The sequence below is a fragment of the Neomonachus schauinslandi genome, chromosome 6 (assembly GCF_002201575.2).
Source record: "Neomonachus schauinslandi chromosome 6, ASM220157v2, whole genome shotgun sequence".
NCBI classification, from domain to species: domain Eukaryota; kingdom Metazoa; phylum Chordata; class Mammalia; order Carnivora; family Phocidae; genus Neomonachus; species Neomonachus schauinslandi.
In genome coordinates, this window is record NC_058408.1 from 48,048,988 (window position 1) to 48,065,366 (window position 16,379).

The 16,379-nt window shown below is 37.4% G+C and overlaps 1 protein-coding gene across 5 annotated transcripts in view; it reads right to left on the minus strand.

Moving 5' to 3' along the window:
* RALGPS2 (Ral GEF with PH domain and SH3 binding motif 2) overlaps nt 1–16,379 on the minus strand; it is a 151,952-nt gene that overhangs the window by 89,356 nt on the left and 46,217 nt on the right. For all 5 annotated transcript variants that reach the window (XM_021682807.1, XM_021682806.1, XM_021682804.1 and 2 more), the window contains exons 4-5: nt 16,008–16,058; nt 1,166–1,249 (exon numbers count right to left, since the gene is read on the minus strand). In XM_021682807.1, the coding sequence (XP_021538482.1) occupies nt 1,166–1,249; nt 16,008–16,058 (135 nt within the window). The remainder of the gene's footprint in view (nt 1–1,165; nt 1,250–16,007; nt 16,059–16,379) is intronic.

Genomic DNA, 16,379 nt, shown 5'->3' on the forward strand with positions numbered 1-16,379 from the left:
CTGCAGCTGCCCATGGAGGATTTTCTCTCAGTGACATAGGGGCTCAGGATTTAATACTCCTCCCAAGATATATACAAGTCGCCCAACTCTCTTCTACCACCACTATGTCTATCTAAGGGATTGTCAAAGTGCTATAATCTTGGTGAAAATGGAGGCTAAAACAATTCACTTACTGGCAGGGGAAGACAAATACAGGAGATGGAGAAAAATAAGTTTTTCATAAGTTTTGGTTAGGAACATCCATACTTTGCTATAGTGAAAATTTAAACTCGAAATCCACTTAAGGGCTCGTTACAAATTCTTATGAAAAACTGAACTAAGTCATTATAGCCCTTGGTACCAGCAAAAGCAAACAAAAGCATTTCAGAAGAGATATACCCTCAATCTAGGCAGCAGCAGAAGTCGCACAGATAAAGCACACATAAAAGCTTAAATGAATATGAGCTCTCAATCTAAAATTATAAAATGCTTAAGAAAACAAACCATTTTGTGTAAGGATCAGCAGACATAACACAGAATTAGAACTCCAAGATCTTCAGATAATAACACAGAAATTACAAAATAAAATGTTGAAAATGATTTAAGAATTATTAAAAATGACACTAGTGTAAAAGCACACAGATTTGAAACAGATGTGACCCATCTATAAGAGAATTAGTGAACTGAAATATAGATCTGAAGAAACCATGCAGAATGGTTTAAGGAAATAGATATAAAATATGAAAGGTTAACATACAAGTAGAAAAGAGTATCAAGTCCCAACAAATTTCCAAAAGAAATTACAGAAGGAAAAAAAACAGAGATCATGCAGAGAGACAACATTTGAAGAGATAGTGGCTTAAAATATTCCAACACTGATGTGAAAAGTTAAACTACTTCTTAATGAAAATACATTAAGGAGGGGCGCCTGGGTAGCTCAGTCGTTAAGCATCTGCCTTCGGCTCAGGTCATGATTCATGATCCCAGGATCCTGGGATCGAGCCCCGCATCGGGCTCCCTGCTCAGCGGGAAGCCTGCTTCTCCCTCTCCCACTCCCCCTGCTTGTGTTCCCTCTCTTGCTGTGTCTCTCTGTCAAATAAATAAATACAATCTTTTAAAAAAAAAAAAATACATTAAGGAACTGAATTTCAGAAACTAAATTATCAAGATTTTATAAGCAACTCACATGATTAAATCTTCTTGTGAAGGCAACGGCATTTGGTGCAGAACTATATTTTTCTTTTTTATTCCATCCACAACTTGAAAGCTCCTGAAAAAAATGAGTAAAAATAAATTTGATGAAATAGCCCAGTCTTCTTGTTATAGTAAGGGTTTTAAAACATAAAAGACAATTGTGTCCTTTCCTAGAGCCATTTTACTTAACACGAACATATCTAATACTATAACCATTTAGTTAAATCACAAAAACAAATTCTACTAGCAGAATATAAGAGGGAAAATTACTTGTCTCTGAGAATATAGATAACTAGACTTACATTCTACAAGGAGATTGGTGGATTCTTTTTTGAAGAGATTTGAATCCCAAGAGGAAGGACCCACAGATAATGAAAGTTGAGCTTTCCACAATGTATAGTGAAGCCTAGTAGTTGTCAAGCCCCATTCAGTTACTCAGAGCTTCCGATTAGCTTCCCAGTACCTCACTCTTTGAGCTGACAGCCAACCACCCCAGATATGTGACGAAACTTCTAATAAAAGAGTTCTTGATACCCCGCAAGGTCTGTCAATAGAATTCAAAGGGCTTAATAAACTTGGATGTCAAAAAATTAAATTTTTATTTTATACTAACCTCTGATACGACATTCCTTTTAATTATAAATGTAGAGTACAGATTACAGAAGAGTTAGCAATACATGTGACTTTGTCACGGATAAAAAATTTTCATATCACATTACAGTTGGTACAGATAGCCCAAAAACATCATTATACTCATCACTAGTTTGAAATTATGAGCTCATCATCTCTGGATCTTAATGTGTTAATAAAGAAGCACATATATACTGCTATGTGACAGTTATAAAAATATGTTGAGAAGTGTATTTTAACAGAATTGATTTCCTTTGATTTTAAAGGGGTTCAGCTCCACAGGCTTTGTTCAGGTGCCAAAGGGTTCCAAGGTTCAAAACAGGTTAAGAACCCTGCTGTAATGCAATAACCACCACCAGAAAGAGACAGAATCTATCTGAGGAAATTGAGTTAGGGCAAGAAGCAAACAAACAACTGAGAAAAGAAAAACTCATACAATTATTACTCTCAGATAGATGAGGATATTGCTCCCATTAGGCAAAAACAGGAGGATATGTTTACAGAACAAAACAGAGCTTTTGGAAAGGAAAACACAGTAAGAGAGATTTAAAAAACCAACATAAGAGTTGTGAGATAAAGGTGATAAAAATCTTTTAAAAAATAAACTCAAGAGCGCCTGGGTGGCTCAGTCGTTAAGCGTCTGCCTTCGGCTCAGGTCATGATCCCAGGGTCCTGGGATCGAGTCCCACATCGGGCTCCTTGCTCGGCAGGAAGCCTGCTTCTCCCTCTCCCACTCCCCCTGCTTGTGTTCCTGCTCTCTCTCTCTCTCTCTCTGTCAAATAAATAAATAAAAATCTTTAAAAAAAAAAAAAATCAAAATAGGAGTCAAAATATTATGTTAATTGGAGTCCACTAGACTCAATGTCTGCATAACAACAAGAATTTTAAGGGAGTACTGAGAAAAATAACTTATCAAAAAAATTTTTTTAAATGCCCTTAGAACTTTAAGGGCAAGAAAAGACCTGTCTCGTGCCCTTTATAATGGAGTAAATTAAAAAACCCCTCAAAACCAAGGCCCAGCATCAGAAAGTTTAGAGCATTAGAGACTAAGAGATTATAAACCTGTAAGATTCAGGGGCGCCTGGGTGGCTCAGTCGTTAAGCATCTGCCTTCGGCTCAGGTCTGATATCCCAAGGTCCTGGGATCGAGCCCTGCATCGGGCTCCCTGCTCCATGGGAAGCCTGCTTCTCCCTCTCCCACTCCCCCTGCTTCTGTTCCCTCTCTCACTGTGACTCTCTCTGTCAAATAAATAAAATCTTAAAAAAAAAAAATCTGTAAGATTCAAAAACAAAAATAGATCTCAGGCAGAAAAAAGGGATCAAAGGCATCGATACCTCAAGAGTAACACACTGAAAGTCAAAGACAACTGAAATAATGTCTTCAAAATCCTAGAATTCTGTGTCCAACAAATATATGAATTAAGTATGAAAATATATTGCAGAGATTTTCAGACATGAAAGTCTCAGAGAATTTGTCTTCTATGCACCTATTCTCAGAGAGCCAGCAGAATATGTGGTTCCTCAAAACAAACTAGCAAACTAAGAAAAAGGAAGACATGTGATCCAGGAAACTGAGTAACCAACATAGAAAGAAAATACTATGAATACCCAGATTAACAGTAAAGGGACATCCTGGGACACAACTGTGAGCAGAGCTTAAGAACAATAGTTCAGATATTAACTAGCAAGAGGACAGAAATTCCAAGAGGGGTGCCTCTCATAGATGAACTCTATTCTAAGAGTTTGAACACACACACTGATAAGGCATTCACTATATTTACCACTAGCAGAAACATTAGTGACCAGTACAGAGAAACTTTAAGTAAGTTATTAGCTCAAGGAAAACAAAATTTAAGTAAGTAATCATGGCTCGATTGTAAAGCATGGTTAAGGCATGATTACTTATTCATGTTAAAATTACAACATAACTACATGCGAAAGAGGCAAAGTGAATTGTGTAAATGTCAGGGGAAGAGAATATAAGAGTAAAATCATCTTCTACAGTACAGAGAGTCAATAAATCATTATCTAAAATTTTAAAAATTATAAACGATAGGCATTTAGATGCATTATTTGAAAACTGAACTTAAATTCCTCCAAAGAGGAATAGCTAAGACACTGGATGGGTGTGGGGCTCAAGGGCGGGGCTGGTAGAAATACGTGACTTCTTTAATGGGATATATTCCTATCTTCCATAAAATTTAAAAATATAAACAAAAAGAAACAGACTAAGGGGAAAAAGGAGAAACAGTTATTATGATGATACAATACTCCAAAAACACAGGTACTGTTCCCTTGACTGGGGTGATGTCAGTGAATACTGAAAAAAGTGGTAGATTCACGGTATTTTGGAGGCAGGCAAGACTTGGTCAAAAACTGGATCCACATATCGTAAGCTAAGAATGAGGTATCCAGAGGTACTCAGATTCCCTCTTTTGAACTGAGTAACTGAGATGGAGAATACTGAGGGAGGAAACAGCAATTACTGCTTCAACACGGTGGATAAGCACTAAATGCTCTGAAGATATCAATTACTAACTTTTTTAAAACCAAAAGCTAGATTACAACCTTCAGATTTGAAATTACTGAAGGAAAGTATAAAACAACAAAATCCTAGAATTCTGTGTCCAACAAATATATGAATTAAGTATGAAAATATATTGCAGAGATTTTCAGACATGAAAGTCTCAGAGAATTGTTTTTAACCAATTAATATTATTTCCAAATTTATACTAATGCCATGATCAAAGTGTCTGTGTCAAACTGATATTATACCTATCAAACTACTCAATGTAGCCATTTGATGGAGTTCAAACTCAATAATGAACTTTACACATAAAGTGAATTTCACTTTCCTGTTAGAAGGCTACACTCTAATGAATATCCTTGCACCTTTTCTGACATTTCTGATCATTTCCTAAAAATACAGTCTTAAAAGTAAAATCACTAGGTCAAGAGGATGAACCTTTTCAAGGCTTTGATACCTGTCAAATTGCCCTCCTGAAATACAGGGTCATTTATACTACTACTAGCGAGTGTCACTTTCCTAAAAGTCTTACTGAATCTGGGTGTATTTATTCCCTTTCCATATATCATTGCTTTAATTTCCCCAACTGTAAGAGTAATTATGTTTGTTAAAAGGAGAGAATAGGGAGGGTGGGGCCATGAATCAACTATAAACCCACCACGGAGAGAAAATCTATGAAAACACACCTTCCCAATCTTCTTTATGTGCGTATGGGGGCCTGGTTTTTCTTGTTCAAAGTAGCCGATACTTTTACTTTCCTCTTTGTGTGATTTAATCTTCTGGTTTTATGCTTAAAAAGGCCTTCTCAGCCTGAGAACCGTTGTCTTAACAGTAGCAGTAAAAGTAAGAGTTAACACTAACACAGAGATTACTGTGTGCCAGGCACTAGTCTAAGTGCTTTATACATATCAACTCCTTTGAACCTATCTTCATCATTATTATAAATTATGATAAACAAGGAACCCAGATAAAAGTATCAGTGAATTACGGCTTTATTTTTTTTACACTAAAAACTTTCAAATGCTTTTCTGACTCCTCAAATAAAAAAATGATAAAAATGGATAAAAATTTGAATAAAAAATTCATCCAATTCTTAGAACATTTCAACATCATTAACTTAATGAAAAAATGCTTTGTCCCTTTAACAAAACTCTCTTGGAAGCTGACAGAAAGGAGGTGGGGATGAATGAATCTATGGTCACATTAGTTGGGAGCAAATGGATGAAAATTCCACTGGAGCCCTCCATTTTAAAGAAATTTGTAACTGGAAAATGTGAAGACACAAGCAGGTTCTTTAAAACCTCTTAAGACAGTAGCTTCTGCTTCAGAAAACATTTCCCCTTTGAGACGATGTTGTATTACTAGCCCATCTAATACAACAATAAACTATAATGATGGAGAGCAGATTAGTGGTTGTAGGAGTTAAGGATGGTGGGGAGTGGGTAGGAGTGGGACTGGTTGACTACAGAGGGCTAACACAAGGGAGAGAGATCTCTGTGGTATTGCAATAGTTCTGTATCTTGACTGAGGTGATGGTTAGACAAAACTACACATAGAAAAAAATGTTACACAACTATACAGATATGTGTTGTACAAATGTCCTTCCCTGGTTTGGCTACTGTACCATACTTATGTAGATGTAGCTTTTAGGGGAAACTGGGTGAAGGGTAAGTGGGACCTCTCCGCAATATTTTTGCAACTTCCTATGAATCTGTAATTATCCCTGTACTATTTTTTGCAAGTTCCAGTGAATCTGTAATTACCTCAAAATAAAAAGTTAAACAACAACAATAAAAATCCATTTAATGAATTATGGAGCTGAAATTGCATTGGGACTCCAGGAACTCACTCACTAGTTTCTTCTTATACTCTGACATGCATTTATATTAGCTAGCCTTAGAAGAATTTTGCCCTGCCCCGCCTCCACCTCTCAACAGCCACTGAACTTCTCCGTGAGGAAAAAAAAAAATTGCTTTTCCCCTTGTCTCTGTCTCTTTTTGTCTCAGACTCCAGGATCTTCCTCCAGGAAACACTATAAACGATCTGAGAAGTAAATTCTCCCACCAGTGGTACCTTTTTTTTTTTTTTTTTAAGATTTTATTTATTTATTTTACAGAGAGAGAGACAGCATAAGCAGGGGGAGCAGCAGGCAGAGGGAGAGGGAGAAGTAGACTTCCCGCTAAGCAAGGAACCCGATGTGGGGCTCGATCCCAGAACCCTGGGATCATGACCAGAGCCCAATGCAGTTGCTTAACCAACTGAGCCACCCAGGTGCCCCCCCCCACCAGTGGTATCTTGCATTTGACAGCATATCAGCCTAGTCAAGGGTTATTCTATACTAAAACATCTCCCATGAACACCAAAAAGTAAGCTTCGTGATCAAAGGGTGTTTTTTTAAGAGTCTGATTTAAGAATAGGACGGATTTAAGTACACTATGTAAGCCTCTATTTTAGCAAAGGCTAAACTACAACAGCCTTGATACCTCTTAAATCTTGTTCAAATGGATTTACAATTTTAAAATCAGGCAGTAAAAAGAAATCTAACAGCAACTCACAGATATAAAGGCAATTTTTAAATGGTCATTGAAAGTATATCTGAAAGAATATTCATGGGCTCATTCTGAGCCATGAAACTGTTGAGCCCGATTTTCCACTGAGTTCATTTTGGAAGCACGTGGGGAGCAAACACCACAACTGATGACCACCTACCCTATGAAAGAATTACTGAATTTCACAGGAGCCACGGCTTCTCTTATGTCTCTTGTAGGTTTGTTCTGTAAAGTCAAATTCTTGCTCTAAATTTCATCTTGTAGGTTCCAACACTCTTAAAAGGACTGCTCTAAGGGTGATGTTGTAGGGATACCTAAAGATAGAAGAAGAGAAAAGGCCAATATAGACCAGCATGTAGACAGAGACTGAGAGAAGAAAAGATAAAGTGATGGAATCTAAAGAGGGGGGGGGGGGGGGGGGGGTAGTGCTCACAAGAAGACAATTTTTTTTTTCTAATTGAAGTATAGTTGACACACAGAAGATAATTATTGCTAAGGTACTCTTATGCTCAAAAAATGCTAAACTTTAAAGGGATATGGTATCTCCATTAGCATTCAGCCTATATGGCTATTTAGAAAGAAGTCTCACCCCAGATGATGTGCTCATTATGATTCCTGTATTTTTAATCAACAGAATGAAGTTCTGAAACTATAAAACTTCAATGTGTTATGTTAAATCAAAAATATCACTTCTCTTTTCTAATGTACTCACATCCCCTGTTCCCCCGCACCCTCCTCCCGACACACTGAAGCTGCCCCCAGAATGAGAGCATAGATAGATGCAGGGGCTGTCTTCTGCCGAGAGACACCTACTCTCTAACCAACAACGTTCCTCTTTACTTCTCTGGTTTTATTCTAAGCCTAACCTTGCTACATAGGAAGTTCATGGTGATGAGCAGCAATAATATAACATACAAAACAGTTTGCACCTTGCTTCTAACAGAAAATTCCAAGTCTTTCATGTCTTCTTTGCTTTCGTCAAACCTCTCACCATATTCATGAATTGTTTACATTTTAATTCTAATGCAAATGATAATTTTCATTAAAACAAACATAGAATTATGGTATTCCTGATTTTAGAACTTTGGAAGTTGCCAAGATTCTAGTCTCTGCATACACAAAAATGTTACAGAAAGGTCTTCAACATATTGTCAAAAATATCTCATTTTTAAGTTTTTCAGAAATGTTTTAGTAAGAGTCAGAATTACCTATTATGTGCTCTTCCTCATTTCACCAGCATTCTTCCTCAATCTCTAGTGTGTCCCAGTTACACACGAGGGCCTTATCTGTCCTTTGTATATAATGTCTGCTTATTGATATAATCTAAATGACTTAATGACCTGACCTACTAAAACTTAAAATAAGGTGTGAAACTTTCTTCTTTGAACGTAATACATGTCAGGGGCCTTCAGTCAGAGCCAGACACTTAGGAACACTTGAGAACCTCGTAAGAGGCAAAAGTTACCCAGTGTAATGAGTACAGTACAGATTTCAAGCACAGTTCACCCTTTAAGAATTCTCAAAAGCACTGGAGAATTGAGATTAGAAAGAAAATCTGATTGCAAGCAAACTCTGTCATAACACATCCTGTGTTGAGTAACAGAACACTCATTCCGAAGAGAGACCCCATTGATGTAATAAACATGGCAATGTCATCAGAAGAAATATAAGCTTTATAGAACATGAGAGAATTCATAATAGACAAAACCCAAAAAACCCATGAATGTAATACACCTTCAGAACACAGTCACTGCTTCCTCCATATGAAAGAACTCACACTGGAGGGAAGCCCTATAAATGTGTAAGAGGTTTCTAAAAGAAAAAAACCTTCAAGATCAAAAGAGAAATCACACCAAGAGAATCTGTATGTATAAGAAATACAGAAAAACCTTAACAAGAGCTGAGCTTCAACTAAGTACCAGAAAATTCACACTAGAAATTAATCAATGTACAGAATCCTTAATCTGCCCTCACTAAGCATTAAATAATTCATACTAGGGAAAAAACCTGAAAATGTTCTTTTTTTTTTTTTTTTAAGATTTTATTTATTTATTTGAGAGAGAGAGAATGAGAGACAGAGAGCATGAGAGGGAGGAGGGTCAGAGGGAGAAGCAGACTCCCCGCCGAGCAGGGGGCCCGATGTGGGACTCGATCCAGGGACTCCAGGATCATGACCTGAGCCGAAGGCAGTCGCTTAACCAACTGAGCCACCCAGGCGCCCCCTGAAAATGTTCTTAATTGTGGGTGGGGAAAAAACCCAAAACCCCTGTTTCCAAAGAAAGAATGCTAAGATACAGTCAAATTCTTGGACTAGTAACAGACTTTTGCAGAAATGATTCCAAACATGATAAACGATGGGAGATGACGTGCCTGTAGGCTATACAGTCTAAAGCTTTGGAATGGCCACTTAGCAAACTCAAATACTGAACGGGTATTATTCTAGGCACTAGAGATACATCAGTGCACAAAGCAGACAACAGTTTCTGCCCCTGTAGAATTTATGTTCTAGTGAGAGGATAATACCCCCCAATCTATAAGAGCTTGCCTCGTGACCATCACTCAACCCTAGCACCTCCTTCAGACTCCTGCAGTTTTGATCAAAATTCTATTTATTACTGATTGAGAACTACCCTTAACTGCAGCTCTTACTCTGAAGTCACTAATAAAAATAATCCTACTTCCTGGCATTTCTGGAAGACCTCGAAGGTATTTTAAAGACCCAATAGTCCAAAATCCTTTACTTCATAGATTCGGTAATTTTTTAAAAAGGCCAAGATATGAAATAGATTCCATTAATGGCACAATCTATAAATGGCAAAGCTGAAAAAACTACAAGTCTTCTGGCTCCCTGCTTTTATGTTTTGCCACTACAAATTCTCTTGGGATTCAAAGGGCTTTAAAATAAATTTTAAAATAAGTGAAATTAAGTAATTAAAAATTTTTGAGCACCCATTCAGAGCTGTGAATGTTAGACACTGATTAAAAAAGAAAAAAGTAAGAGGCAGCAAAATACATGGCAATTTGTGCCCAAAACTGGTTTAAACAAAGGGAAAAAAAAAGAGATAAGCAGCTCCATGGAAATAAGAATTGTAAGGACACATTAACAGTGGTTGAATATAAATGATAAAACTGCTAACCCTTTTCCTTTGTGATCACGCTCATGACCATTTTGGCAACTGTATCACTAAGAGATGGCTGCCTACTGAAAGGAGGGAGGAAGAGTGAAAAGCCAGGTTTTGTGTGAGAGGGATCACCATCCACAGAAGCATCCCAATTTGGCCCTGCTGCTTGGGTCAGTGGGGACGTGAAGATTCTCAGGATTTCTGTAGCACCAGCTATGGGAACGTCAGGCCAAAGCGTTCAGATGGAGAGGGATCCGTCGGTACCGAGACGACAGGGTGCGCTGAGACCTGTCTCAGGCCGAACAATCGTGCACAGACTTAAGGAGTGCTCACATTTCTAGAGCTAGTGAGCTGCAGCCTTATAAAAACACGGTACTCTTAATAAATGTTGTTCAGAGTTGACAGACATGGGGAAGGAGAGAAAAGTTATTCAGGAAGTAAAATCAATTGGAGAACAGGGGAAATAGGATGGAGAGAGAAGGGAAAAGAATGGCTCCTAGGGTTCTGAACGGTAATAATAATGGACAGGTGGTGTACATCACACAGACAGGGAACCTTTAAAAGTAAAACTGGAGCAAACCTTTTTTCTATGTAGTTATATTCCTACTAAATACTTTTTTATATCACTGATGAACTTCCCTGTAACATTAAATTCTTTTCATTGGTAAGCATGATTTCCATTCTTCTGACCATAAAACAAAAAAAAAACTAAGAAACGAAGTACCAAAATCTGTTCTTTTTTCTTCTTTCAATCCGAGGTAACCTCAAAGTGTGCGACGGGGTTGGAGAAAAACCAGACTTAGCATTTGTTTGATTCAGATCTGCTCTTAAAGAAGTCACTTTATTTAGCCAGTATTCTATTGATGACTAAGGACAGTCTCTATACCATAAAAAATTTTTGTGCCACTTCCAGGATAAGGGAGATGGTTTCTACAGTGAAATAAAAGGCTTGGAATTTTTCCTTTTCCCCCTGAGCAACTCTGAGGTGCACTGTGTGACAGACATTGTAGGTAAGCGGCCTGACCCTGAGAAATGGCTGCACTTCGCAAGGTGCCCCTTTCTTCCTACAAGTTAAGAACAAGTTTAGGTAGAACCAGTTTGGTTAAATTCTACTTAACACAAAAGACTTGGGAATACAGAATTCCACAAACTGGTAGGAATTACAGGGTCTACTTAGGGAACTGAATTAATGAGAAATATATATTTTAGTAAGTTCCAGGTGACTCAGAAATTGCCTCTGTTACAGAAAATTGAATGAGACCCGGGTGGTGTAATCACCAACCTAAATCACTAAATCACATGGCTGGATTCAGAATCTGTATTCTTCAAAGTTCAAATTTCATACAGATTTCATTTTAGAAAACTTGAATTAGCACCTGAAATAAAGTTACATATGGATATATACAGGTAATAGTGAGTTTTGATTAATACTTTTCGTGAACAACTAAAGCGCTTTTCAAATTTCATAAAGTATATATACACTTTTTAAAAGTTTTACATAAAGTTATAGAGAGAGACTTGAACGTTGACATTATGGGCAAAAACATCAAGATAAATTTATTAGATTCAGGGATAACCACTGTCTTTTCATAATATCTGAGGTTAAATTTTGATTTAACAAAAGAATTCATTCTTTAGTGAAGCTAATAACTACACCATTTATGCTAATAAATAAGACTAATACACTAGACTGACATCATGGCTTAATCTTTTGTCAATAGCAAGAGTTCTGACATGATAAACAATATCTGCACAAACATTTCAGAAAACTGGCGGTCTTTAATAAACTCAGATATTCATGCTCCACAACTCAGTTATTAATGCACTAGAGTGCCCATATTACCATCGGTGCTGGTCAGCAATGCTGAACATAAAAAGCAAACTAAAGACGACTAAAAACACAGGATACCATTTACATAAAAAATTTAAAACCTGCAATAGCACATATTGCTAAGGGATACATATACTTAAAGAAATATAGCTCAATGCACAGGAATGTCATAGATCAATATGGGATAGTGGAGGAGGGAAGAGGGCAAACATGGGAGAAAACGCAGTGGCTTCACAGGGGTTTTCATCTTATTAGTCTTTATGCCTTGCTGTAGGTCTTGAATACTTCATAATAAATTAGAAAACATCTTTCTGCCAGATGACAAAATTCTGTTTATACTGCCAGATTTCATGTCATCTTGATGAATATATGACACTAACACATAACAAGAATATTTTTGTGCTACATCCCATCTTCCAGCAGAGTTACTGCTTCAGTTTTTGAAAACATTCTCTCACTGAACAAATACTTACTGAACACTGTATTCATTTTCTCATTCTAACTACTGAACCCCACTACATGCCAGACAGATAAAATAAAAGAAGCAAAATTACTGGTCTCTGCCCTCATGTAGTTTAAAACCTAGTGGAAGCAGCAATTAATCAAATAAGTACATGATTAACAACACTTTACACCTCATCACTCCTTCCGTCTTAAAAATACTTCCTTCACTTGGCTCATCAAATTCCGTACTAATAACCTGACTTTCCTCCTAAATCACTCGCTGTTGCTTTTTCATCTCTTTTGCTAGTTCCACCTAAACACTAACTAGGACCCTTCTCCTGTCTATATTCACCCACACTTGTGAAATACCTCTACAGTGACCTTTCTCAAACTACATTTGAAGCCTGGACAAATAATATAGTTACGAATTACCTAATTCGGCATTCTAAGGAACATGCAAACCCAAACATGTCCAAAGAGCCAGACTCCTGCTCTTTCCTCCACATCTATTGCTCTGGTCTTTCTCCACAAGGCAGCATTGCACATAATATTCTAAACGAATGGCAGCCCCAGGAGTTGTGAACACGATAATAATAATTTTCCATCTCAGAGAGTATCAACTACATGCTTCTGGTGTCAGGCCAAATCTCTGGCACCATCCTAGACTCCTGTTGCACACAGTGTCTAACAACTACTCACCATCTCTTCCACTCCCATCCTGACCCAAGCCACGCTGTATCTCACACTTAGTTCAGTCCTTGGTACCACCCCCACCCCCCAGTTAGCAGTCAGAAGTGACTTAAAGAGCTACTTAAAATCTGTCAGAAACTGCCACTCCTCTCCTTGAAACCCTCCAAGAACCTACCATCTTTTTCAGACTAATGATCTGCAAGGCTCTAGATGACATCTAGCCCTCACTCTACCTCCCTCCCTCACTATAGCTCACTGGCCTTTGCCCTAGCTGTTCTCTGCCTGGAACACTCTTCCCCCAAATACCCATGATTTGCTCTCTCACTTCCTTCAGGTCTTCACTCAGATGGCCCCTTCCCAGGGAAGGCTTCCTGAAGCCAACCCATCTGCAATCGAAACTCCTGCTGCCCTCACTCTCTGTTCTCTTCTGGCTGCTTTATGGTTTTCATGACACACTACCTAGCTCATCTCACTCAAATGTAAGATCGACCAGGGCAGGAATTTGAGTCTGTTCACTGCTGTACCAGTAACTAAACCAGTGTCTGGCATTTAATAAACACTCCGCAAATACTTGCTGAATCACAAAACATCAATGTAAACTTGCAACTGACAAGTCCAGTGAAGAAGCAGAGGATGCTAGGAGAACCTGCAGGAAGACAAGAAAAGCTCGCCTGAGAAAGTCAAACTTGATCTGAGAACTGAAGGATGAATAGGAGTTAATTACAATGTGCACAGGCTCAGCGGTGACAGGGACTACAAGTCCAGTGTAGCTAGACGAGAAACTATGAGGAGATCTGTAGATCACATTAGGATAGTTTGTCTTTATCCTCTGAGCAACAGAAAGCCACTAAAGTGTGTTAAGAAGAGGGATCATATGAGCAGATTTAGATGTTTGAAAACATTACCATGGGTGTTGGATAGAGAGAAGTTTAGAAGGGTTGGTGGATACAGGCAGATCAGTAAGAGGGCACGCAGTTGAGATAAAATGGTATTTTGGATTGGTGTGTTGGGAGTAGAGAGAGATACTTAGGATATTTAGAAAAATCAATGAGATTGGTATTAAGTTAGATAAGGGAGTGGGGCCATAGGTATTTTAAGGTTTGCTTCCAAATTTCACAAAGTAGTGTTAGATGTCCCAGGAAAATAAAAAATTCCCACATTGATCTGAATTCTATGTCATTATCTAGAACTTCAATGTCCAGAGCTCCTAGTCACACATGGCTATTGAGCACTTATAATGTGGCTACTTCAAATAAAGATGTGTCATAACTGTACGATACACACTGAATTTCAAAGTCTTAGTAGAGAAAAAAAGAATATAGACTACTTCAATAATTTTATACTGATTAAAAGTTGAAGTGGTAATATTTCAGATGTTGTAGGTTAAATAAGATTTTAAAATTAATTTCATCTGCTTCATTTTTACTTCATAATGTGGCTACTAGGAAATGCAAAGTTACATTAAGTGGCTCACAGTGTATTTCCATTGGACAGCACTAATCTCATAGGAAATAGCAATATGGTCATTGTCATTTATTCAAAAGGAAAAAAATATATCAAAGGATAAGATGGCTGAATTTCAGGGCAAAGAAAGTATAATTTTTGTAAAGAATTTAGTTTGTTTTGTTCAGGGATGTGAGGAAATTAAAATTTCAGTTTTTGTCATTTTTTTAAAGATTTTATTTATTTGAGAGAGAGAGAGAGAGAGCACACGCATATGTGTGTGACAAGCAGGGGGGAGGGGCAGAGGGAGAGGGAGCCTGAGGCCATTTTCTTTTTCTGCTTTATGTGTAGAATACATTATTTCTCCTATCCCTAATCTAATGGTTCTACCAAGAGAATCCTCATGGTATGGAGTAAATGTTAGGAAAAGACAGAACTGTGGAAATGAAGGGACTCAAGAGATCATTTAGGCCCACCCCTTCATTTTGTAGGTGACAAACTTGAGATATTAAGACATTAAGTAACTTAGAAAAAAAAAAAGACATTAAGTGAATTACTTGAAAGTCACAAGACTAATACTGTCTTTATCACCTAAGACACAGATGTTTTCTCTAACTCCTTACAATAATTACAGTGTTCAGGGCCACTGCATACTTGTATATACAATAAATACACTATTATTTTGTTCCCAAAAGAACTAAAAAAATTATCTATCTTATGGCACTGAATATTGGTATTATCAATAGCAATATTGCTTTTTAAAGATTTATTTTAGAGAGTGCATGCACTCATGTGTGCAACTGGGCAGAGGGGCAGAGGAAGAGGGAGAGGGAGGGAGAGAATCTGAAGCAGACTCTGCGCTGAAAGCGGAGACCAAGGTGGGGCTCGATCTCATGACCCTGAGATCATGACCTGAGCTGAAACCAAGAGTTGGATGCTTAACCAACTGGGCCATCCAGGCGCCCCCATCACTTACTTAGTTTTGGTGTACAAAATCATACTTATATTCTTACTTGGTAAGAGTGGAAAAAGTATTAGTTTTTAGAGTCTGAAACCCAATTCCCATACTTAGCTGTGCAGCAAAGACAACTGTCATTCTGTTTTCTCATCAGTAAAATAGGTACTACCACACTTGGGTTCACACACACACAGCATAATAAATGGCTTCCAGTAGGTAGATGCATAGTAAGTAAAAAATGCCTTCCATGATCCTCCCTCTTCTCTCCAAAATGTTAACACACTGTCATATTATAAAGTCATAAAGATACAAGGGAACAAACTGCTGGAGTTGTGAAACCCAGTTTCTTATTCCCAGTGTCCTTTGAAAAAGCTTCAAAGCCTTGAGTAAATCATTCAACCTAAGTCTGTTCACCCCTCAGAAGAGTGATGAAGCCTGATCAACCAAAATGACTGAAACAGTCCTACCTATGACTCAGTGATTTTTATCTATGACTGCCACATGAGTTTCTTGAGGACAGTCACATCAAAAGCTTTAAACATTTAAACATTAATATGAATTTGACATTTCTAAAACTTAATTTGGGATACTGTTAATGACCACTCTGTATATTTAAAAGGAAAGTTCTTAAAACTACTCACATCTGGTTGAATGGCTTTAAATACTGGAACATCCATTAGTGTTATCTGACCCTGAAATAAAAGGTAAAAAATGAGAATTTCTCCTTGGGAATTCTATGACAGGACATATACTCTAAATTAAAATTGTATTCCATACTAAAATATACTGAATACTCAAATTTTTACTAGAAAAAGTAACAATTTTACAATGGACTACAGAAAATGAAAATTTGCCCTTATACCATTATTAAATATGATTATTTGAAATTATCTCATGCCGATTCGTACTTTTTTATGAGATAAATGAGGTAAAGTTAGAAAATAAAACAAAAATTATTTTAAAAATTTGGACACAGTTATACATTAAATCAAAATCAAAACCAAAAATTAGAT